Source organism: Uloborus diversus, chromosome 8 (genome assembly GCF_026930045.1).
Source record: "Uloborus diversus isolate 005 chromosome 8, Udiv.v.3.1, whole genome shotgun sequence".
Taxonomy (NCBI): Eukaryota; Metazoa; Arthropoda; class Arachnida; order Araneae; family Uloboridae; genus Uloborus; species Uloborus diversus.
The window spans coordinates 92,482,505-92,501,335 of record NC_072738.1 but is presented as its reverse complement, the minus strand read 5'-3'; the positions used below and the strand labels follow the sequence as shown (position 1 = coordinate 92,501,335).

General features: G+C 32.9%; 1 protein-coding gene across 1 annotated transcript in view; it reads left to right on the top strand.

Annotated features, from left to right (window-relative positions):
• LOC129227333 (uncharacterized) overlaps positions 1-18,831 on the top strand; it is a 51,827-nt gene that overhangs the window by 8,918 nt on the left and 24,078 nt on the right. Inside the window, exon 3 of the mRNA XM_054861877.1 lies at positions 18,105-18,214. Within this exon, the coding sequence (XP_054717852.1) occupies positions 18,105-18,214 (110 nt within the window). The remainder of the gene's footprint in view (positions 1-18,104; positions 18,215-18,831) is intronic.

Genomic DNA, 18,831 nt, shown 5'->3' with positions numbered 1-18,831 from the left:
GCACTGATCGCTTCTTTTAATAATGGAGTTATTTCTCTTCATATGAAATGTTATGAACAAATTTGCCATAACTTACTATGTTAAAAAGCTTTATGTTTTGTTGCTATGATTATTCGAAATTTAAAACTCGGGAAATATTATAGAATATTTTAGATATATATGTGTATACTTGGAAGGGAAAGGCTTTATATATCTGTTAAAAATTAAAGAAAATTTTATTCTTCAAGTCTTTTGTGATCCAATTCTAATACATTCAAATAAGGATTTAAGAATTAGAAATTGATATTTATAAGCATTGAAAGTCTATTTTATTGAATACATTCAGTTTTTTCCTTTTTGTTATCGCATACTTAATTTTTTCGCATAACTCTTTTTACCGTATTCTTAAATGTACAATGGATACCAAATAAACGTTTAGAGAATGCATCAGACTTATTTGTTTCTAGTATGATGCTCTTCGTATGTTATAAAATTTGCGTTTCAGGGGCATTTAGCCAATTTTGTCTTTACTATATTGGCTTATCTTGTTCACTTTAATGTCAGTTTTTTCCTCCATCGATGTTTTACCTCCTTCTGTGCCCAACGTACATATTTACTACTTTCAGGGGTGCCCCCACCCCCTTAAGAGCAAGGGTGCATCCTCTAGATGTCAAAAATACCCCTCAAACCCTCCCTCAAAAATTTTAATTGTGCAGTCTGAGCCATGACCCCCTCCCCCTTCAGGCGGACACCCCTAATTACTTTTATTACAAAAATTTTTGAATTTGCATTTTTTAACATGGAACATTTTTTTCATAATTTCAGCTGCAAACTAACTAAAAAATTATCATTTCCTTACTTTTATGCAGCTATTTTTGTCTCCACATGTCGTTTTTTTCCCCCCAAGTATTTATATTTTAGTTATTACTTTATTTATTTTAGTTAATGGCTATTAACTGATTTACAGACATTGAAGCCGAATTGCTCGCCCAAACATGATATATTTTAATTATCTAATATTAAATGTGCACTTAACATTGTTAAATATAAATCAAAATTTGTTCTTTTTATTTAAAAAAAAAGAAAGAAAAAAGACTTACATATTTACGCAAAATTTATACCAGTAAAATCACGGTTTCCTTGGTCCCGGCCACCAAGGAAACCAAATGTCAGCAGCCAACAAAACAAATCCATCGCCAAGAAAGACGAAAGAAAATAAACGCGACTAAGAACAGGCTTTCTGTTTTAAGATTCCATCTTGTTTGTTTATATTTAAGTAGAGAAACAAATTAATGAATGAGATTAGAATGCTGTCCTCCCCCCCCCCTCCCCTTCAAAGATTTGCCGATACGATATTTCTTTCCCCCTGTTTTTCAGTTTTGATATATTTAAGGGGGAAGAAATTTCAAACGTCAGCGCGAAACTGAGGTTAAATCATTAGAATATTTTGCGTGACATATTATATGAAACTGTACGCATATGAATACGGCACATGAACTTTTTAATGGAAAGCGAAAAATAGCACTTTTTTATTAGTTTGCTTATTTTCTAAATTAATGCATTTTTCACAAACAACACAATGAAATACGCGTGTAGATATCCGTGCTTTACAGTAATTTGTTAGCAGACAAAATTTCTGCAATCAATTTAAGCAAGTCTTTTAATGAGTTTAGTCCGCGCGCATCATGCGCAGTCGTTGTGACGAATTTGGGATATCCACGATTTGACGTCGAGTACACTTGTATAGATCTTCTGACACATTCAAATTTAAAATATTTAATGGCTTAGTTTTTTTTTTCTTTTGCTTGGCGATAACATGCGTTATATCGTCTTTTTAATGAACTTTTAAACAAAACTAGGTATTAAACAAGACAAAGACTTCCATCAAGAGAAAGATAAATCACCAAACAATTAAAATTATCCCATAAAATCCTAAAATAATCCACGATTTAAGAAAAAAAAGTCATTTAATATAAACTGAAAAGCTAGGTTAAAATAGCCCGCAAGCTGTAAAACATTTAATGAAACTGTAATAGAATTTATTGCGAAGTTGTAAAATACTAGAAAACAATATAATTTAAAATATAGTATTTTATTATCCAAGAAGTTTTCTTTGCAACAGAGAGGATACAAGGATTGGATAAAATTTAAACGACCCCAATTCTCGCAAAACGAACATAGAATCTTAATGATCAGAAAATAACTTGACGTGAAATTAGGCTTGCCATTATTGTTCCTTAAAAACACAAAACAGCGTTGTTTCAATTGAAAATTTTCTGACTTCAAGTTCTCAATTCTAAAAATACAGGCAAAGTAATAATATCAATGCAAAAAGATGTGATTTTTCATCAAAAACAACCCTGTTGTAAAAATTTCCCCGCCAAGAAAACCTTTAACTTTTCCGCACAAAAAAGAAGGCCTTCATCCCAAAACCCAAAAACCCTCAGCCTTAAAAAGTTATGATATCTAGTTTTCCCGCCAAGTATCTGCCAAACTATCATCCTCCCTCTTCTCCTCTTTCATCACACCTACTTCCATTAGACCCACCTTCAACTCCTCAGAAATATGGATAAATCCTTTAAATTGTTTATCTTGTTTGGCGGGAAGCTTTTTGCCCACCAAGTAACCACTTCGCTTTGAAAAGCTTTCCGCAAAACAGGATAAACAATTTAAAGGATCTGTCCATATTTCTGAGGAGTTGAAGATGGGAGGAGGTTCTAATGGAAATAGGTGTGATGAAAGAGGAGAAGAGGGAGGATGATAATTTAGCAGAAATACTTGGTGGGCAAACTGGATATCATAACTTTTTAAGGCTGAGGGTTTTTTGGTTTAGGATGAAGACCTTTTTTGTGTGGAAAAGTTAAAGGTTTTCTTGGCGGGGAAATTTTTACAACAGGGCTGTTTTTGATGAGATAATATTCTTCGTCATCCACCAGCGAGAAAAACAACACTCACATTTCATTCAAACAGTTCAGCTATTCCTATTTCTGTTATGGTTGCCATTACGAAAAAAAAAAAAACAATTAATAGCGCAGCCGATTATTAAATTTAAAGAAATATAAAACACTACAAACGATAACAAACCATACCAACCATATCCATTGCTCGCACGTTCGTAATCCCGCATATTCTGTCACCTATAGATGGAAGGGTGTGGGAGATGAGTGGACAGTACGGGCTTGAAGAGAAAACCTGACAGCTGATGTGCTCCATCAGTTTAGGAAAAACATTCTGCGATAGGGACATTAGATATTATATTCATATTTTTTGCTACAAGGGGCGGAACTAATTCTCTTTTCATCTTTACTTGTATTCGTTGTCCGGTCTATCATATTAAATTCATCGTTTTTCACAGCAGCAGGTTCTCTAAAAGCTATTATGCATCTCAAGACAATGTTTAGAAAATTATTTATGTATATAATTCTTACGTTCATATAAACTACATAGTATACTCTAAAAATAAGGTTTTAAAACAGCAGCAATTATAATTGATATCTAGTTTAAAACTAGGATGAGGCTGAGATATGATTTACAATTTCAAATGATTAAAATATTTTAGGATAAAATTTTGATCAGATGGTGTTAGAATTGATCGCTTTCGTAAATTGAAGGCCTAAAAAATGCAGCTTTCATCTAGCTTTAGTAACGTCAAAAAAAAAAAAAAAAAAAAAAGAGGGGGGGGGATTGTCGGTTTCAACCCGGAAAATGTTTTGAAATTAAGGTGCTGAAATAAACAAACAAATAAAACAAATGAAATTTGTTTAGAAATACTTAAAAAATTAAGAAAAACAAAATATCTTTAAGAATTTCCGTTAATGAGGAGTGTAAAAGCTATCACACAATGAGTTTTATCGCATCTCTCGAAAAAAAATACTTCAAGTTCAAAAACGTTTAAACGTCCAATAGCAAGGACGTATAGGAGGAAGGCTGGGATCCTGGAATTCCTTGTCTCTTTGCGTCACATCCCTAGCTAAGTGCACCGAAAAGGTATGTAAGTTTACCCATTGAATGCCCCCCCCCCCCAATAAGAGTTTCCCAATTTCCTCCTATTCAACGTACCAGAATGTGCAAATGCAAAGACAAGCACCTCTAGAAACCCTTTAAGAAGACGGTTTTCACCTCAAGCAGGGGCGGATACAAACTAACATTTTAGGGGGGGGGGGGGAGTCATGCTGGAAAATATAGAGTTTTAGTTACAAAAATGTCTGGAACTGTTTGGGTGTCAACAAAAAGTGCCAAATTAGCCATGAACAAGGCGCCTTGCAGGGCATAAAATTTACTAATGAAGAGGATGTATTGTTTCAAATTGTTTCAGAAGCAATAAAAGGAAGTATTGTTTCAAATATTTACTTAAATAAATAGTTAATAAATTAAAAAGATTACAACAAACACTTACATGTAATTTATTAAGTATTTGAACACAGTGGCGCACACAAGGGAGGGGTCCAGGGGGTTCGGACCCCTCCCATAGGTCTTGCTTTTTCCCCAGATTGATTACGATTCTATGAATTTTGTGCATAGATTAATTTCAAACATAGGTAACAATAATTTAAGATCTAATAAGAGAAAAAATAAAATCATCATGCTAAAAGATTTTTAAAAATATTGTGCACTTTTCCTATAACGAATTGCATATGAGAAGCAGAATGGTGATTATAAATGAATACACTGTAATAACCATGTTTTTAGTTTTGTAATTACAGATTAAAATGAGATTCTATGATTTAGAATCCATTTTTTAAATATGAAAAAAGTAAAAGTGTAAATTATTTGGTTTTCTCGTTATTTATTTTGTTCTCGGGAATCGATAAAATCAAGTCAATATGTTTGATGACGTATTGAAGTATGATGAGAATAAGGCTTTCTATTTGGACCCTCCCCTTGCAAAATTTCTGTGTGCGCCACTGTTTGAACGTAATGTGTAATAATATATTTAAATGATATTCTACATCCATCCATCTTGTGTGCAATTATTAAATTATGATCACATACAATAATGATGGATGTATAATATTGATAACGGTTGAAGGGGAGGGGTCATGACCCCCGTGACCCTCTTGTATCTGCCTCTGCCCTCAAGTACTCTGCAGTAATGTCACAAAACAGTATTTGACGCACTAAAGCGTAAGAATGTTTTGGTATTCATAATTATAACATCCTACTAATCTAAATTTTTACTTGGTTTGTGATCCTTTGCGCGGATTGTTTTTCGTTGTCCATGTGCCTCAAGAAGCTACAGTAGACCCTCGTTTTACGCGGGTTCAATTTTACGCAGTTTCAATTGTACGCCGTTTAAGATTTGACACCTTTATTTTATATCACGCGGATGAGTTTCGGCTTTACGCGGATGCAGCAATGCAAACATAAAATTTTCCCCTCTTTCAAAATCCGAATTCCTAAAGATAGCAGATTACGCGTAACAGCCGCATTTTGGCGTGCTGATAATCGAGCTTGGGCCACTGGAGACATTTTATGCGATTGGTTCCAGTGCTCTTTCCTGGAGCAAAGTTATTAAACTCTCACAGTTCAGTACTCACTGGAAGAAGAGCTTTTAGGAGTGGCAAAGGAGGCCAAAACCAACGAAGATACCGACGTCGGTGACGCACAACCAAAAACGTTCACATTGAAAATTTTTAGCCATTCCTAGACAATAGAAATGATCTTTCTGATTTGTTAGTGAAGGAAGATTCTATCATGGAAATGACGCAAGTGGTCATGGATGCGTTAATGCTCTGCAAAGAATTACAGAGAAAAATTCTAAATGACTGCCAGAAGATCATAGCCAGCTCCTCTTTATAAACAGAACCCGAAATTAATTTGTTTTCTTTATGCATGTTGTGTATAAATGTCGATATAAGTACACATTAAACTTATTATACAATTAGTCATCACTAGAATGAAGTATTTTTTTATCTACGGAACCAAACCCCAATTTTAACACTAGTATTAGGTCTCAATTTAATTGGTTTCGATTTACGCGGCATTTCCGTGGAACGTAACCCCGCGTAAAACGAGGGTCTACTGTATTTCGCTTCAGGCAAAGTTTGTTTTCAGTGTGGAGCACCTATTTTCTGGTAAAACTGCCTTTCAAGAGGATTTCAAATATTGCACCTCGACATTTGCGTATTGAACAGGAAAAAGGCTAAGTGAACTCTAATCAAAAACTCGATGGAGCTTTGAAAAATGTGTTACCACTGGGCCACGAGTGGGACTCGTTTTTAATAATTGTCAATAAAGCACTTTTAAAGAACAATTAACATGGTTATTTTTGAAGGAAAATTTGATATGATCTTCCAAATTTGACAAGTGCAGACTTCCGCCGGACAAAGAAAAGACTGCATATATTTTTTTAAAAAACAAATGACACCTGCCGGGGGACACCTCTCACAGTCGGATAATATTCGGCAGCAGGAGATATATTAATTAGGTAAAAAATTACCTTCACATCAAGAGCAGGTTGCTCAAAAACGTCATCTTTATCTTCTTTATTATATTATATTATATTATATTACTAATAATCAGAGCCGTGTCCAAGGGGAGGGTTTTAGGGGTTAAACCCTTCCCATTGAATAAAAAAATCAATCAATCAGTAACGATTTTCCAAAATATATTTTGAGTTTTAATTAACTTTAGAGTTAAACTCTGATACAGTATTCACCCTCTTTAATATTTCCCCAACTTTAACATTTCCCTCAATTGTGGGATTCCCAAGCATCTTCGCTTCTAAGTGCTCTAAAAAATGGAATGGTTGGAGAGTCCGGCAATGCTGTAAGCATGGAGGGAAAAATTATTTAAAAGATTATTAGACAATGACGTAGCCCCCCCCCCCTCCAAAAAAAAAACTTAGGGGCAGGGAAAATGGTTACTTTGCTTTTTGTTTTTTATGGTACGCCTTTAGTGTTGGATGAATGAGTCGTTTCACACAGTAGAAAAATGTTTCTATGCGAAACAGCAATTTTTTTTTAAATAAAATTTTTATTTTCATTCAATTCCTGTTCAATGTTATTTGATAGAAAAAAAAAGAAGGAAAATGAGGTGGCATAAAAGAAATATGTGTGCTTTTATAAAATGTTCAACTGTACAAATAAGATTTCATTAAAACGTATAAAAAAAAGCCTAGTTATCGAACTAAAATGAACTACTCAACACGCGTAGTTAGTTTTCCTTTGACAATGGAAGTTACAAAGGGAAATTCAACCCCTCCCTTTATGAAATCCTGGACACGGGCCTGCTAATAATAAAGCTGAAAGTCTCTCTGTCTGTCAGGATCTCTGTCCGGATCTCTGTCAGGATATATGTGACGCGCATAGCGCCTAGACCGTTAGGCCGATTTTCATGAAATTTGGCACAGAGTTAGTTTGTAGCATGGGGGTGTGCACCTCGAAGCGATTTTTCGAAAATTCGATGTGGTTCTTTTTCTATTCCAATTTTAAGAACTAAATTATCATAAGAATGGCGAGTAAATTACGAAATTATCATAACGCGGAACCGTAACATGGGAACAAGTCAATTGGCGAGATACGAAATTATCACAGCGAGGGACAGTAACGTGGGTACAAGCCAATTGGCGAGAAAATTCACCATACATTATTTGTAAATATACAGGCGAACCAAAAGATCTTTTAATGTTTCTATTACGGGCAAAGCTGTGCGGGTACCACTAGTGGAAGCATAAATTTTCAATGAAAATTGCATGAACGCATTTTGGAGTAGGCCATCTCTTTTCTCCGGTGTGTAACTATGAAGATCTAAGATAAAAATATGGTTCGTTTCCCATAAACTCAAGGAAGTAGCAAAGAAATATTTAGTAATGAGGATAAATACTTCTTTACAATTTTAAAAACACGTGGTATACTATATTTATTGTGTATTTATCCCAATTTAGGTTGTTTCTGTTCAATTTAGAAGGATTCATTTTTCTTACTACGTACATTTTTTATGTATATTTTCTTATTAGTTTTCGTCAGTGAAATAAATGACAAATGGAAAAATTCAGATCAAAAACATCTTCAAAATCGGAAGTAATCGGTTTGTCATTTGTATAAATATTTAATAGATGAAAGCTAAACTTTTGTGAGTATTGCTGTATTTTGAAGACGTAGTATAGTGTGAAAAAAACAATCGATACAACCGATTGAAGAGGTATTGCATCTGAGGATGGAAAGATTGGCAAAGCAGGTGGCAATGGGTCAACAGTTTATTGTTCGATTTTGTACAGGGGAAGGATCGTCGCAGTGTCTCGTCCGTGTCAACTATTGGCTAGTTCTCCACCATCTTACAAAAGCAGAATCTGGAAGAGCGGAAACATTGGTCACTCGTGCAAGTGCAAGGTTCAAATTTTGGTGATGACTGCGATAGCCAAACTTTTTTTTTTCTCTCGAAAAGTTAATTCTTGAGTTTTTAAAATTTTCGTAGTGTTTGAAAGTTTATTTTTGTTTCTCTCCGTTGCTAACAAAAATTAATGGTTAGAAAAAACAAAACATTCTGAGGCTGGTACAATTTTTTTAAACAGTTTTGTTAAAAGATTTGTTAAGGCTTTATTCGGGATTTCATGTATTGAGTTGAAAGATGTTCAAACTAGATGCAAGAATTAATTGTTTTGGGGTAAGTTAATTATTATACAATGGCTTGTAAATATACTGAAGAAAAACGTTTTGTTTAAAGCACATATTTGAATTTTTCCACGCACGTGTTTCGGAATTTACATTGAACTTTTTTATTGCATGAAAATATGCTATGTGGTGAAAGAAGCAGCTAAGCTCCATTTTCAAACACTGAAGAAGTAGTTCCTTGTCAACTCTGAAACGTGTGTATGTATTTTCATTGTAATGTTTTTTTTGTTTCTTGTCTTTTATCTGCAGACGAAGTAAAGGTTATTATTTGAAATTACTTTTTAGCATTTGAGTTTTTATTCAGGACTTTGTTCGGGAATAAATTAATTCTTACAAAACGCAAGGAGGGGGGCTATGTTTTTAAAGGACATTTTTTTAGTATTTTTGATTCATGTCACTCAGTGTTCGCAAAGAAAAGGAATGGTGGATTTTTTTTTTCTTTTTTTCATATCCCAAGCAGCACAAAGGAGTTCAAAGCTCGTTCTATAACACGTTCAGAGCACACCAGCCGACACGTTCAAATTACGTTCTCTCAGAACGGTCTAAAAAGCGTCTATGTGTCTCGTCGATCGATGTCGTATAGCACGTCGAAATATGGTGTTGTAGCACCACTTTTGCACCAATTTTGAACGTGGAATATTACGTTATGTTAAAGTGTTAGGATGACGTTTCATTTTGGTGTTAGCAAAACAATATTGAATATTTTGCTTTCACAGGTAAAAAAAATCGAAAAAAATAATTGTGTACCTCATAACAAAACAATACTGAATATTCTGCTTTCACAGGTAAAAAAAAATCGAAAAAAATAATTGTGTACCTCATAAGGGGGTTTTCCATTGACAAATTCAGTTTTCGTCAGATCTCTGCCGAATTTCGTGCTGAAGTCTTTTGATGATCGAAAATTCCTCATAGAAAGACCCCCCCCCCCCCCTTCAAAGAACACCACAATGAGGATTTTTCTTTACAAAAAAAATCCAGTTTATGTGGGATGTTTGACAAACTTGGCAGAGTCAATTTTGTTAAATCATTTGATGGTCGAGAAGTGTCATAGGGGAGTCTTCGCCCCATTTCTATGGTGTGCAGATGCTCACATTCAGGACTTTTCCTTTTACAAATTGAGTTTACCAAATCTGACCCTTAGATACTTTGATGCTCAAGAATTCCCTTGGGGTTTTCGCCCCCCTGCCGATGGGAAACGATGTATAGAGGGTTTTTCCTTGTACACATTCAGTTTACGTCGGATCTTTGCCAAATTTGACTCATCGGTCTTTCGATGCTCAATAATTCACATATAGGCTTTCGCCCCTCTCTATAGGGGCGAAACTCTCCATAGAGGGTTTTCCTTCTTACAAAAATCTAGTTTACACTGGGCCTTTGATAGAATTTGCACATAGCTTTCTTTGATGCTGAAAAATCCACACAGGGGAGTTTTCGAATCCCTATGGGGGTGGAAATTCCCCCAAAGAAGATTTGCCCTTATGCAAAATTCAGTTTATGTTGGATCGTTTAAGAGATCCTTTGATGTTCAGGAATTCACATAGGGGAGTTTTCTCCCCACCCTGAGGGAAGAAAAACTCCATAGAATGTTTTTCATTTAACAAATCGAGTCTATGATCTTTGCCAAATTTGGCACACAGTTCCTTTGATGCGCAAAAATTTACTAAGGGGGGGGGGAGTTTGGCCTCCCTTCATAAAGGTTTTTTCCTCTGACAATTCTAGTTTACGACGGATCTTTTCCAAATTTAGTACAGAAGTGTTTTGATGCTCGAAAACTCCAAGTAGAGGAGTTTTCGCTTCTCTAGTAAAATGCAAAAATATCTTATACAAAAATCCAGGTAATATCAAAGCTTAGCCAAATTTAGCACACATAAATTTAACGTTTTGCAAAATTTTGGCACATTGAGAGGAGACAAGGTCCTTCGATTCCTCCCGTAAATACTACTTTGAATTACAATACTCAGATTTTGTGCACTTTTTCCTAAAAGTAGTTTTTTTTTTACCTTTTGTTTACAATATCTGTTAAATGTATACAGTTTTTGCATATTAGAGTTTTATATTTTCTGTTCTGCAGACTAAATAATAACACAAAATTTACAAAAATACCGATTAATTTACAGATTTTGATGAAATGAACACTTGTAGAGGCTTTTTTACTGTTCTGAAATGCAACTCCCTAGAGTAGTTTATAGCATTGATGCGGTCTTGCAGCCACACCACAATTTCGAGGTTCGACTCTTGGGCTTATTCAAGGTGTATTACAACATAACTTCAAAAGTAATTTCCCATGAATACATGAACAGGGTTTGAAGAAAAACCTGGGTAATTTAAAAAAAACCTTAATTACCCTGGATTTTTTTATCAAGTACCCTGGTCATTGTGGAAAATTGCGGACTTTTATACAAGAAAAAAAATTAATCTTGATCACTATTTTAACATTGTATAAACTGTAACTACTTTGTTACTTTTTTTTCATAGAGATATGAATAATTTTAAATCCTGAATTTATTTCTACTCAAATTTATTACAAAAATCGTCAAAATTGAAGAAAAAAATGAATTTGAAAACCATGTAGCATTTACATAAAATACATAAAATACACCGTTAGCTAACTTCTGAAAAACTTACAGAAAATATTTAGCATTTAGGTGGAATATTATCAAATTAATTTTTCTGAAACATGACCACACCATAAAAAGAAAACAGATTCATCCATACAGAAGCAAGTTGGTCACATTTTGAGAAAAGCTTTCCTTTTAGTCCCAAAAGGCATTTAGTAGTATTTTATTTCTTCAGTTTGTTTTTAAAAAAACCTCTGACTAAATTTTGCGTTGAAAAGAGCCGCATGAACCATAACCATGAATCATATCAAGTATTTTATATATCCTTCCACACGAGAAGTTGGAAATAAAAATTTGAACTGTATTAAAAAATATTAAAATTAGTAACTATAAAGTCACAAAATAATTTTGCACACAATAATTCAGAATATGTGAGAAAATTTTCAGGTATGATTACAGTTTATGGAATCTGGAATAGTCATCACACAGGTTGGTTAATTTTATGCAGTTTTAATTCCTAAAACTTAAGAAGTTGTTCAGAAAGGCAGATGCCAATTTCCATACTTGGTATTATTTATTTTAGATCTAATACGTAGTTTGTTTCTGAAGTAAGTGTTTTAATATGCGGTAAATTTTGAAAAAAAAAAATCCACTTTATCGAGATAGTTTATTTTTTTTCAAGTAGCCCGTGTTAACAAACCCACGAGTTTTTTTTTTTCTTGCTGTGTCCGGTTTGGACGAATCCTGTGCGTTAATAAATTAAAATAATTCAATAAATAAAATACATATTTTAAGGTGAGTTAGTATCCCCTATACCATCAATGTTAATTTCCACATGTTCATGTACCTTTTTCTGAAAATCTATTAAAGATACAATAATGAATTTTTTCTGTACCTTAAGTAGACATTTTTCTCTATACTGAAGTAAAATTTTACAGAAAGAAAGCTTTTTTTAAACATTCTAATTAAATGTATGGAATTGGTGGCAAAAATTTCAAAGCCTAACACAATCTAAGTTCTGAGAAAAGGAACATTTAGTTTCAAAAATACCATTTCTCGATATAGCAATTTAAAGAAGAAAATCATACCTTATCAAAATATATTTACATTTTTTAAAGCTTATTTTAACTTACTTCTCATATGAGCACAATCAAAAAGTTTGTATCATTAAAAAGGTATTTAAAAGGAGTATCAAAATATATAGAAATCAAAAAATCAAATTTTTGAAAGTATTTAGGGTATTGACTCCCCTAAAAGTTCTTACAATTTTCAAATGATGCACTATAATGGCTAAGATGTGTCTACTACATATATGGAGATAAAAAATTTTAAAAATAAAATACAGCGACATTAGTAAAACTATCACAAATGTAAAAATTTGCTAGGGATTTTTTTCTTTTTTTGAGGTGCCTGCTACTTTTTAGTTGGTCTGTGATGAATAATATTTGGATGATAAAAAAAAATTACTTTAGTTGAATCATTTTATGATTCTACTTGAAAAGGGTCTCAAATTTTCAATGGACTTTCCTATTAAAGCTATTTTACGGCATTATTTTTTTGATTGATTAAAGAATGTTATGGTTAAAACCCTGAATTTCCTCCACTCCCCCTTTTCTCTCTCTCTCTCTAAAATGCAAGATGTTTCTTAGTTCTCAGAAAAACTCATGTGAATTATATTCTTCTATTCCTTAGTTAATTGCAAAAGAATCACGTAAGTCACACAGAAAATCAATAAAGTAATACATACAAGTTAATAAAAAATTTAATCACAAAATACCCTTCATTTTACATGATGAACTCTTACACATATTTTGATTTTAGGAACAACCAGAAAGGAATTAAAAAGAAAGGCGTTGATCGTTTTGTCCCATTAATGACCTTGGCTGCCTGAAATTAAAATACAAATAAAAAGACAAAAATTGCAGCTTATAATAAGATTAAGTGCGTAAAAAATTTGAAGTACAGTCAGAAATCACCTGACGTAACTATTCTTATTTTTTGAATGATACAAATTAAACTAAATAAGTTGGAAAAAAATGGTTGTATCCAATAGGACAATACAACCGTTGATCATACCTTGGGAGCCCAGTGTGTTCATCATTTTTTAGAAATAGTCATAGAGAGGCAATACATTCTTTTAACATAAGAGACAATTTGACTTTGATTTTCTTTAATGAAAAAAATTACATAATAATGTATGTAAAAAAAACATAAAGGATGATTCTAATTTTAATCTAGGAAAAACCATGCTGCTTTTAAAGGAATTTCAAAATCCAACTCGAGTATCCATGTTTGTGACTTGTGTGCTATATATCGGTCAAGACCCTTAATTTGTCCAAATGGGGAAAAAAAATCACTAAGAAAGTTCTATGCGTTTCCTATGATAGTACTTTTTTCCCACCATTTCATACTGCAAAAAACATATTTTCATTATTTTAAAAATAGATACTCTTTATTTCTGCATTTATGCATCATTTTCGCGTGTTTATTTGTTGTTTGATTTGGAACCTAAGTTGGTTAGTATTTTTAGTCTAATTGGGTAAAAATTTTAGGTGTCATAACTTGATTCTACTTCTACACAGTAAAACTAGTTTGCACACATATAAAACATGGCTTGCTGCTTTCAGGAGAAGATGCTAGTTGCATTACTTAAATTATCTATTTTGTGCACATCTCACAGTAAATAATGAAGAAAGGTAAGAATCAATGTACCACACATATATTCAGAGATATTACTAGAATTATTTTCAAGATATGAAAATATTCATTGATATTTTTCCAAAATCGCGTTTATTAAGACTTATAACAAAGGATGAAATGGAAGTTGTCGGACAAAGAAGAGATGTGCACTAATTTGTTTTTTTCATTGTAAAAAAACCCCCAAAATGTTCCTAGAAAATAACGGACAGCTAAAGTATCTTATTCCTGCCGGTAACATATCCTGCGAAAAACAGAAAAGTTTTTGTCCCTATCAGAATCTTCCCAAAATTAAGCTGGTATATTTTGGAGGAATTAAAAACCTTTCCACCTTTCCAATACAGACAAACAAAGCCTCTTCACTAAAAATGTTCATGATTGGATGGAGTAATTTTCTCTTTCTGATACTATTCACTATTTTGAGGTTGTAGAAGACCCATTATGTATAGAAAAGCACATGCTGTATCTTTTATATTGAGAATACGTGGGGTTTAATGGGAAAATGTCATTTGATTATTTGGTGTGACATATAGTTGTTTTGATTATTTTGTATGCATCTTACTTTCATGTTTTCAAGAAACAAAATTATATGCGAGGATCACATGTCTAATTTTAGTTGTTTTTTCCCCCAAATTCATGCTATAAAGTATGTAATTTACCCCACTTGTCTACCTGTTATTTATTTTGCAATACATGTACTTCCTTCAACTATTTTATTTTGTTTATAATTCGAAAGATGCAAAGATTTGTCATTGACTTTAATGTCTAGGAGTTGTAGACAATATAATTCAAAACGTATTAATAAGCTTATTTCATTTGTTACTGTATTAATTTCATTGTGTTCTATTTCGTATTGGGTGACTTCATGTTAAATAAGGTGGGCACTGAACCTAACCATTTCATACTAACATAAAACTTTCAGAAATTTTGCTCTTTTATATCATAAAGATACATATGGTTTTAAAAAAATCTTTCCTAAATCATCCTACATAATTAAAATCTGAGCGTCTGTACCTATCAATCTATTATTAATCTATATACATATGTCCGAGTAACTTCTCCCGAACGCCAGTAAACTGACCATCAAACCAGGTACAATTGGATTCGTAATTTTCCCGTCTTATGTTTGGCTGTTTAACATAATCCTCCGATAATAATTAGCAGAGATGTCAATTGAAAACTATTTATTACTAGAATGTCATCCGTCATGGTATGACAGGTGAAAATTTGCTTCTACATTTGAACGCAGCCATTGCCTGTTTGGTGATATTTTGGTACTTTTAAATTTTAACCCTAACTCCAGTGGATCAACTCTAAACTCTGGTGAAAATTTGTTTTGATATACATTTAAACGCAGCGAATGCCTGTTTGGTGATATTTTGGTAGTTTAAGTTAAATTTGGCAGTTTAACCCTAACTCCAGTGGATTAAACATTAACTCCAGTAGATAGTGGTCATTGTTGACCATTTTTACGTTTCTTTATTCTCCTAAAATGAGTCTTAGTACCAGTAAAACAGTTAAGTCATCGGATCGAGTTCAGCCTTGTCACGATTAAGCACTTCCCTGCATGTTAAACATCACCAAAACATTCTCAGAGTTTCATTGTTGAAACACGCGGGTTACTTGATCACCGACTATTATTTATATGAAAATAATACATAGGATAATACTTAGATTTCTCGACATGAAATCTCTATTTTTCGATAACATTCATCCATTTAAGTTATTAGTGCTTCATCTCAACTTTCCGTAACAATGCTTTTATTGAAATTTATAGCGTGAAGAAAACCAAGGAAGATCTGTTGCCATTTTATTTCTTGAACATAAACAAATAAAATTCTGGGTTTTGCTTTGAGGCTTTTCCTGCAATCGGTAGACTTAAAACGTTTCCTTTTCGGTTATTTTTCCGGAATTTGTCGCACAAATTTTACTGTGTTTTTTTTTGTTTTGTTTTATTCAATGATTGTTGAACACGCGTCACTTGACACAACTTTCATTTTCGAGGTAGACCGTGCAAAGCCGGGAGAGCAGCTAATGCGTAATAAAGTTTTGAGGTTTGTTAATGTACCTTCCTTCAGTGCTTTTGAAATCATATCTCAAAGCTATGGGAGCGTCAGGATTGTGTAATAGCTGACAATTACATGCACTTTGATTTGTGTGTGGTGGTCAGTAACTTAAATACTCTTCAAAAAAAAATTTTTCACATAATTTAATATTTAGAAAAAAAAATTCTCAATTTTAAGATATTGTCTTTTTGAGATTTTGAAAAAAAAAAAAAAGGATTTTCACTGGAACTATTGAGAGATTAGCACCAGGGGTGATGGTGGATTCAAGTAAAATTTTCTGGAAACTGAAATTTTTGGAAGTTGCCCCCCCCCTTTACCCTCCCCCCCGTGAAAAAAACTTGTCAAATATGCATAGAAAAATAATTTGAAATCATTTGAAAAGTACCACTTTAAAAGATTTTTTTAAAGTATTTTTTTAGTTTTAGAATCTGTCGGTCGAAATTTTCGGAAATTAGAGATCACAAACAACCCTGATTAGCACTCATTTTTTGAGATGAAAGACAATATCTCAAAACAATTTGAAATTTTGTGAGAAGCATTTTTTGAAAAGGTTTTCAACTTACTTATCGAATCAAAGAGCACGTAGTTGTCTTTTAAAAGGAGCTATTTTACAAGACTGAAGTTCCCATAGAATTGAAGTTAAGCATGAAAGCACTGCCGACCAGCAAAACAAATACTTTTTAACGAATTTCAAAATCATAAGTTATGGATGATTGAATTCTTTTTTAAAATTATTTACAAATTTAAGATGTGGAAGAGTAAGATTTTTCAAAGTTTCGTGAAAATATGAAAAGGTCAGGTTGGGGATTTTTTTGCCCCTTTGTTCGACATAAATTCGATCCCATTTAAAAATTGCACACAAAACATACTCAACTCATAATTAAATACAATTTAATTCCACTTATAAGATGCCGATTGATTCAAGAGCAAGGCTGTTTTTTTCCCGTCAAAAAGATGTTACAAATTTAAAACCCGAATCTAAAACTCTAAATAAAGACTTAAAATTAAAAAAAAAAAAAAAAAAAAAAAAAAATCTGGGTTCAAACACTTTATTACACGGCCAATATTTGTGAATATTTTTCTAATACAGACAAAAATAGCAGATAATTTTAACTCTTAAAGCCAACGCTTCTGTTCAATATTATTTTTCTTTCCCCATCAGTTTCCAATTCATTAGTTGATTTTTGCCAATCTTTTTTGTTTGTTAAATCTGTGAAGAAATAATAAACGCAGAAAACTTTCAAGCACCAGGTGATGACAATCAACAGCTGGTAGCCGTTCGCCATTTTGTTTTGTTGCGATAAAATAAACAAGAAATACGCATTCTGCATGGAATAACTAAAACAACCCTTTTTACGGAAATAAAGGTAGCAATCATTTCGGAATCAGATCAGAAATGAAAATTTCTCAAAGAAATGTTAGCAAAAAATGTATCCGCGAAATAGTCATTGATATTAAGTTATACAAATGGAACATTTAAGTTTTGCAGAATGTTCGAAGCTAAGAAAAAAAAAAAAAAAAAAACCCAATAAACTCAAAATTTAAATGAAATTCGACTTATAGACAAAATTTACATGTGAAAGATTTAAAAATAAATATAATTAAATCACTTACTTTTAATAAAAGAATATCCTTTACTCCGATTGTTTTTGAGCAGTTGCTCCGAAAGCTTTTGAAATTGGCAAGCAAAGAAAGTTTCTGGAACTATTCCAAGGTATACAGATATAGAGGGCGCTCGGATGCAGTGATATCGGAACGTAAAATATTACGTTATTTTAGCACGGGAATAACACCGTGTCATTAGAACGTTTTTTGAACGTCTAATATGACATCACATCAGAACTAAACTGGCACCGTGATAATATCACTGTTGCTGTACGTCTAATTTTAGGTGCAAGTAACACTTAACACCGTCATTCGACCAATAACACGATTTCTGTACCAGATTTGAACGTTCTGGTGCTACTGGGGATTTCACCTCTCATAAAATCGATTTGAAAACTTTTCACTTATTTATTTATGTCTCGACCCTTCGACCCTTTCTCCGACCAGATTGAAAAATAAGTGGGCTTTCAAGAATATGCTCTCTGAAGCAGTTTTTATTTATCTAAAATTTCAATGTTTCCGAACATATCTTAATTTCAAACATTTGTGTTCCACTAAATGTTCCAGTGTCATGTTTTTTTTCTCAGGCAACTATTCACAATATGGAGTGAGAGGGCTGATTCCGCTGATAGAATGGGTTCCCAAGTCGTTCCACACACCTTCCATGACATGGAAATATTTCCTTCATCATCACAAGGTTTGTATGATACTTAAAATCACTGTGTGGTACAATTACTATTTAAATTTTTTCGGGTAATTTTTCGCCTAAATTTAAAATAATGTTTGATTGAAACAAAATTTAGGGCACAATTTTGCAGTGCGCTGATGTACACTGGCTAATAAAAATGAACAAAACACATTTTCATGTAAACAAAGCTTAGATTTCTTTTCTTAAAGTTTCCATAAAACAAAGTTATTTAAGAGCACCCAGTTGTCATCAAAGACAACTTTATTTTCTAATATAATATTTAAAATTCGCCTACCAAAATGAATGTATTTTTTATGATGGAATCGGCAATTTAACTGTAAATGCCACTTTTCCGGAAAATTATATCCTGGCTCCTGGAAAAACTCCTTAAAACTTCTGAAAGACATTTTAACTGTTAGCAGAGCCGGCCTTAAGCCGATTAGAGCAAAAGAGCCCAATGGGGCCCCGCGCCAGCAGGGGCCCCGCTCTAAAAAAAAATTCTTAAAAATAAATAGGAAAATAAAGTAAATAAAAAGTTGAAAATGAACTTAAATTAATTATCATATGCTTAACTGAAATTTAATTTGTTGGTATGGAGCTACTTTCACTGCGATTAAGGGAATAGG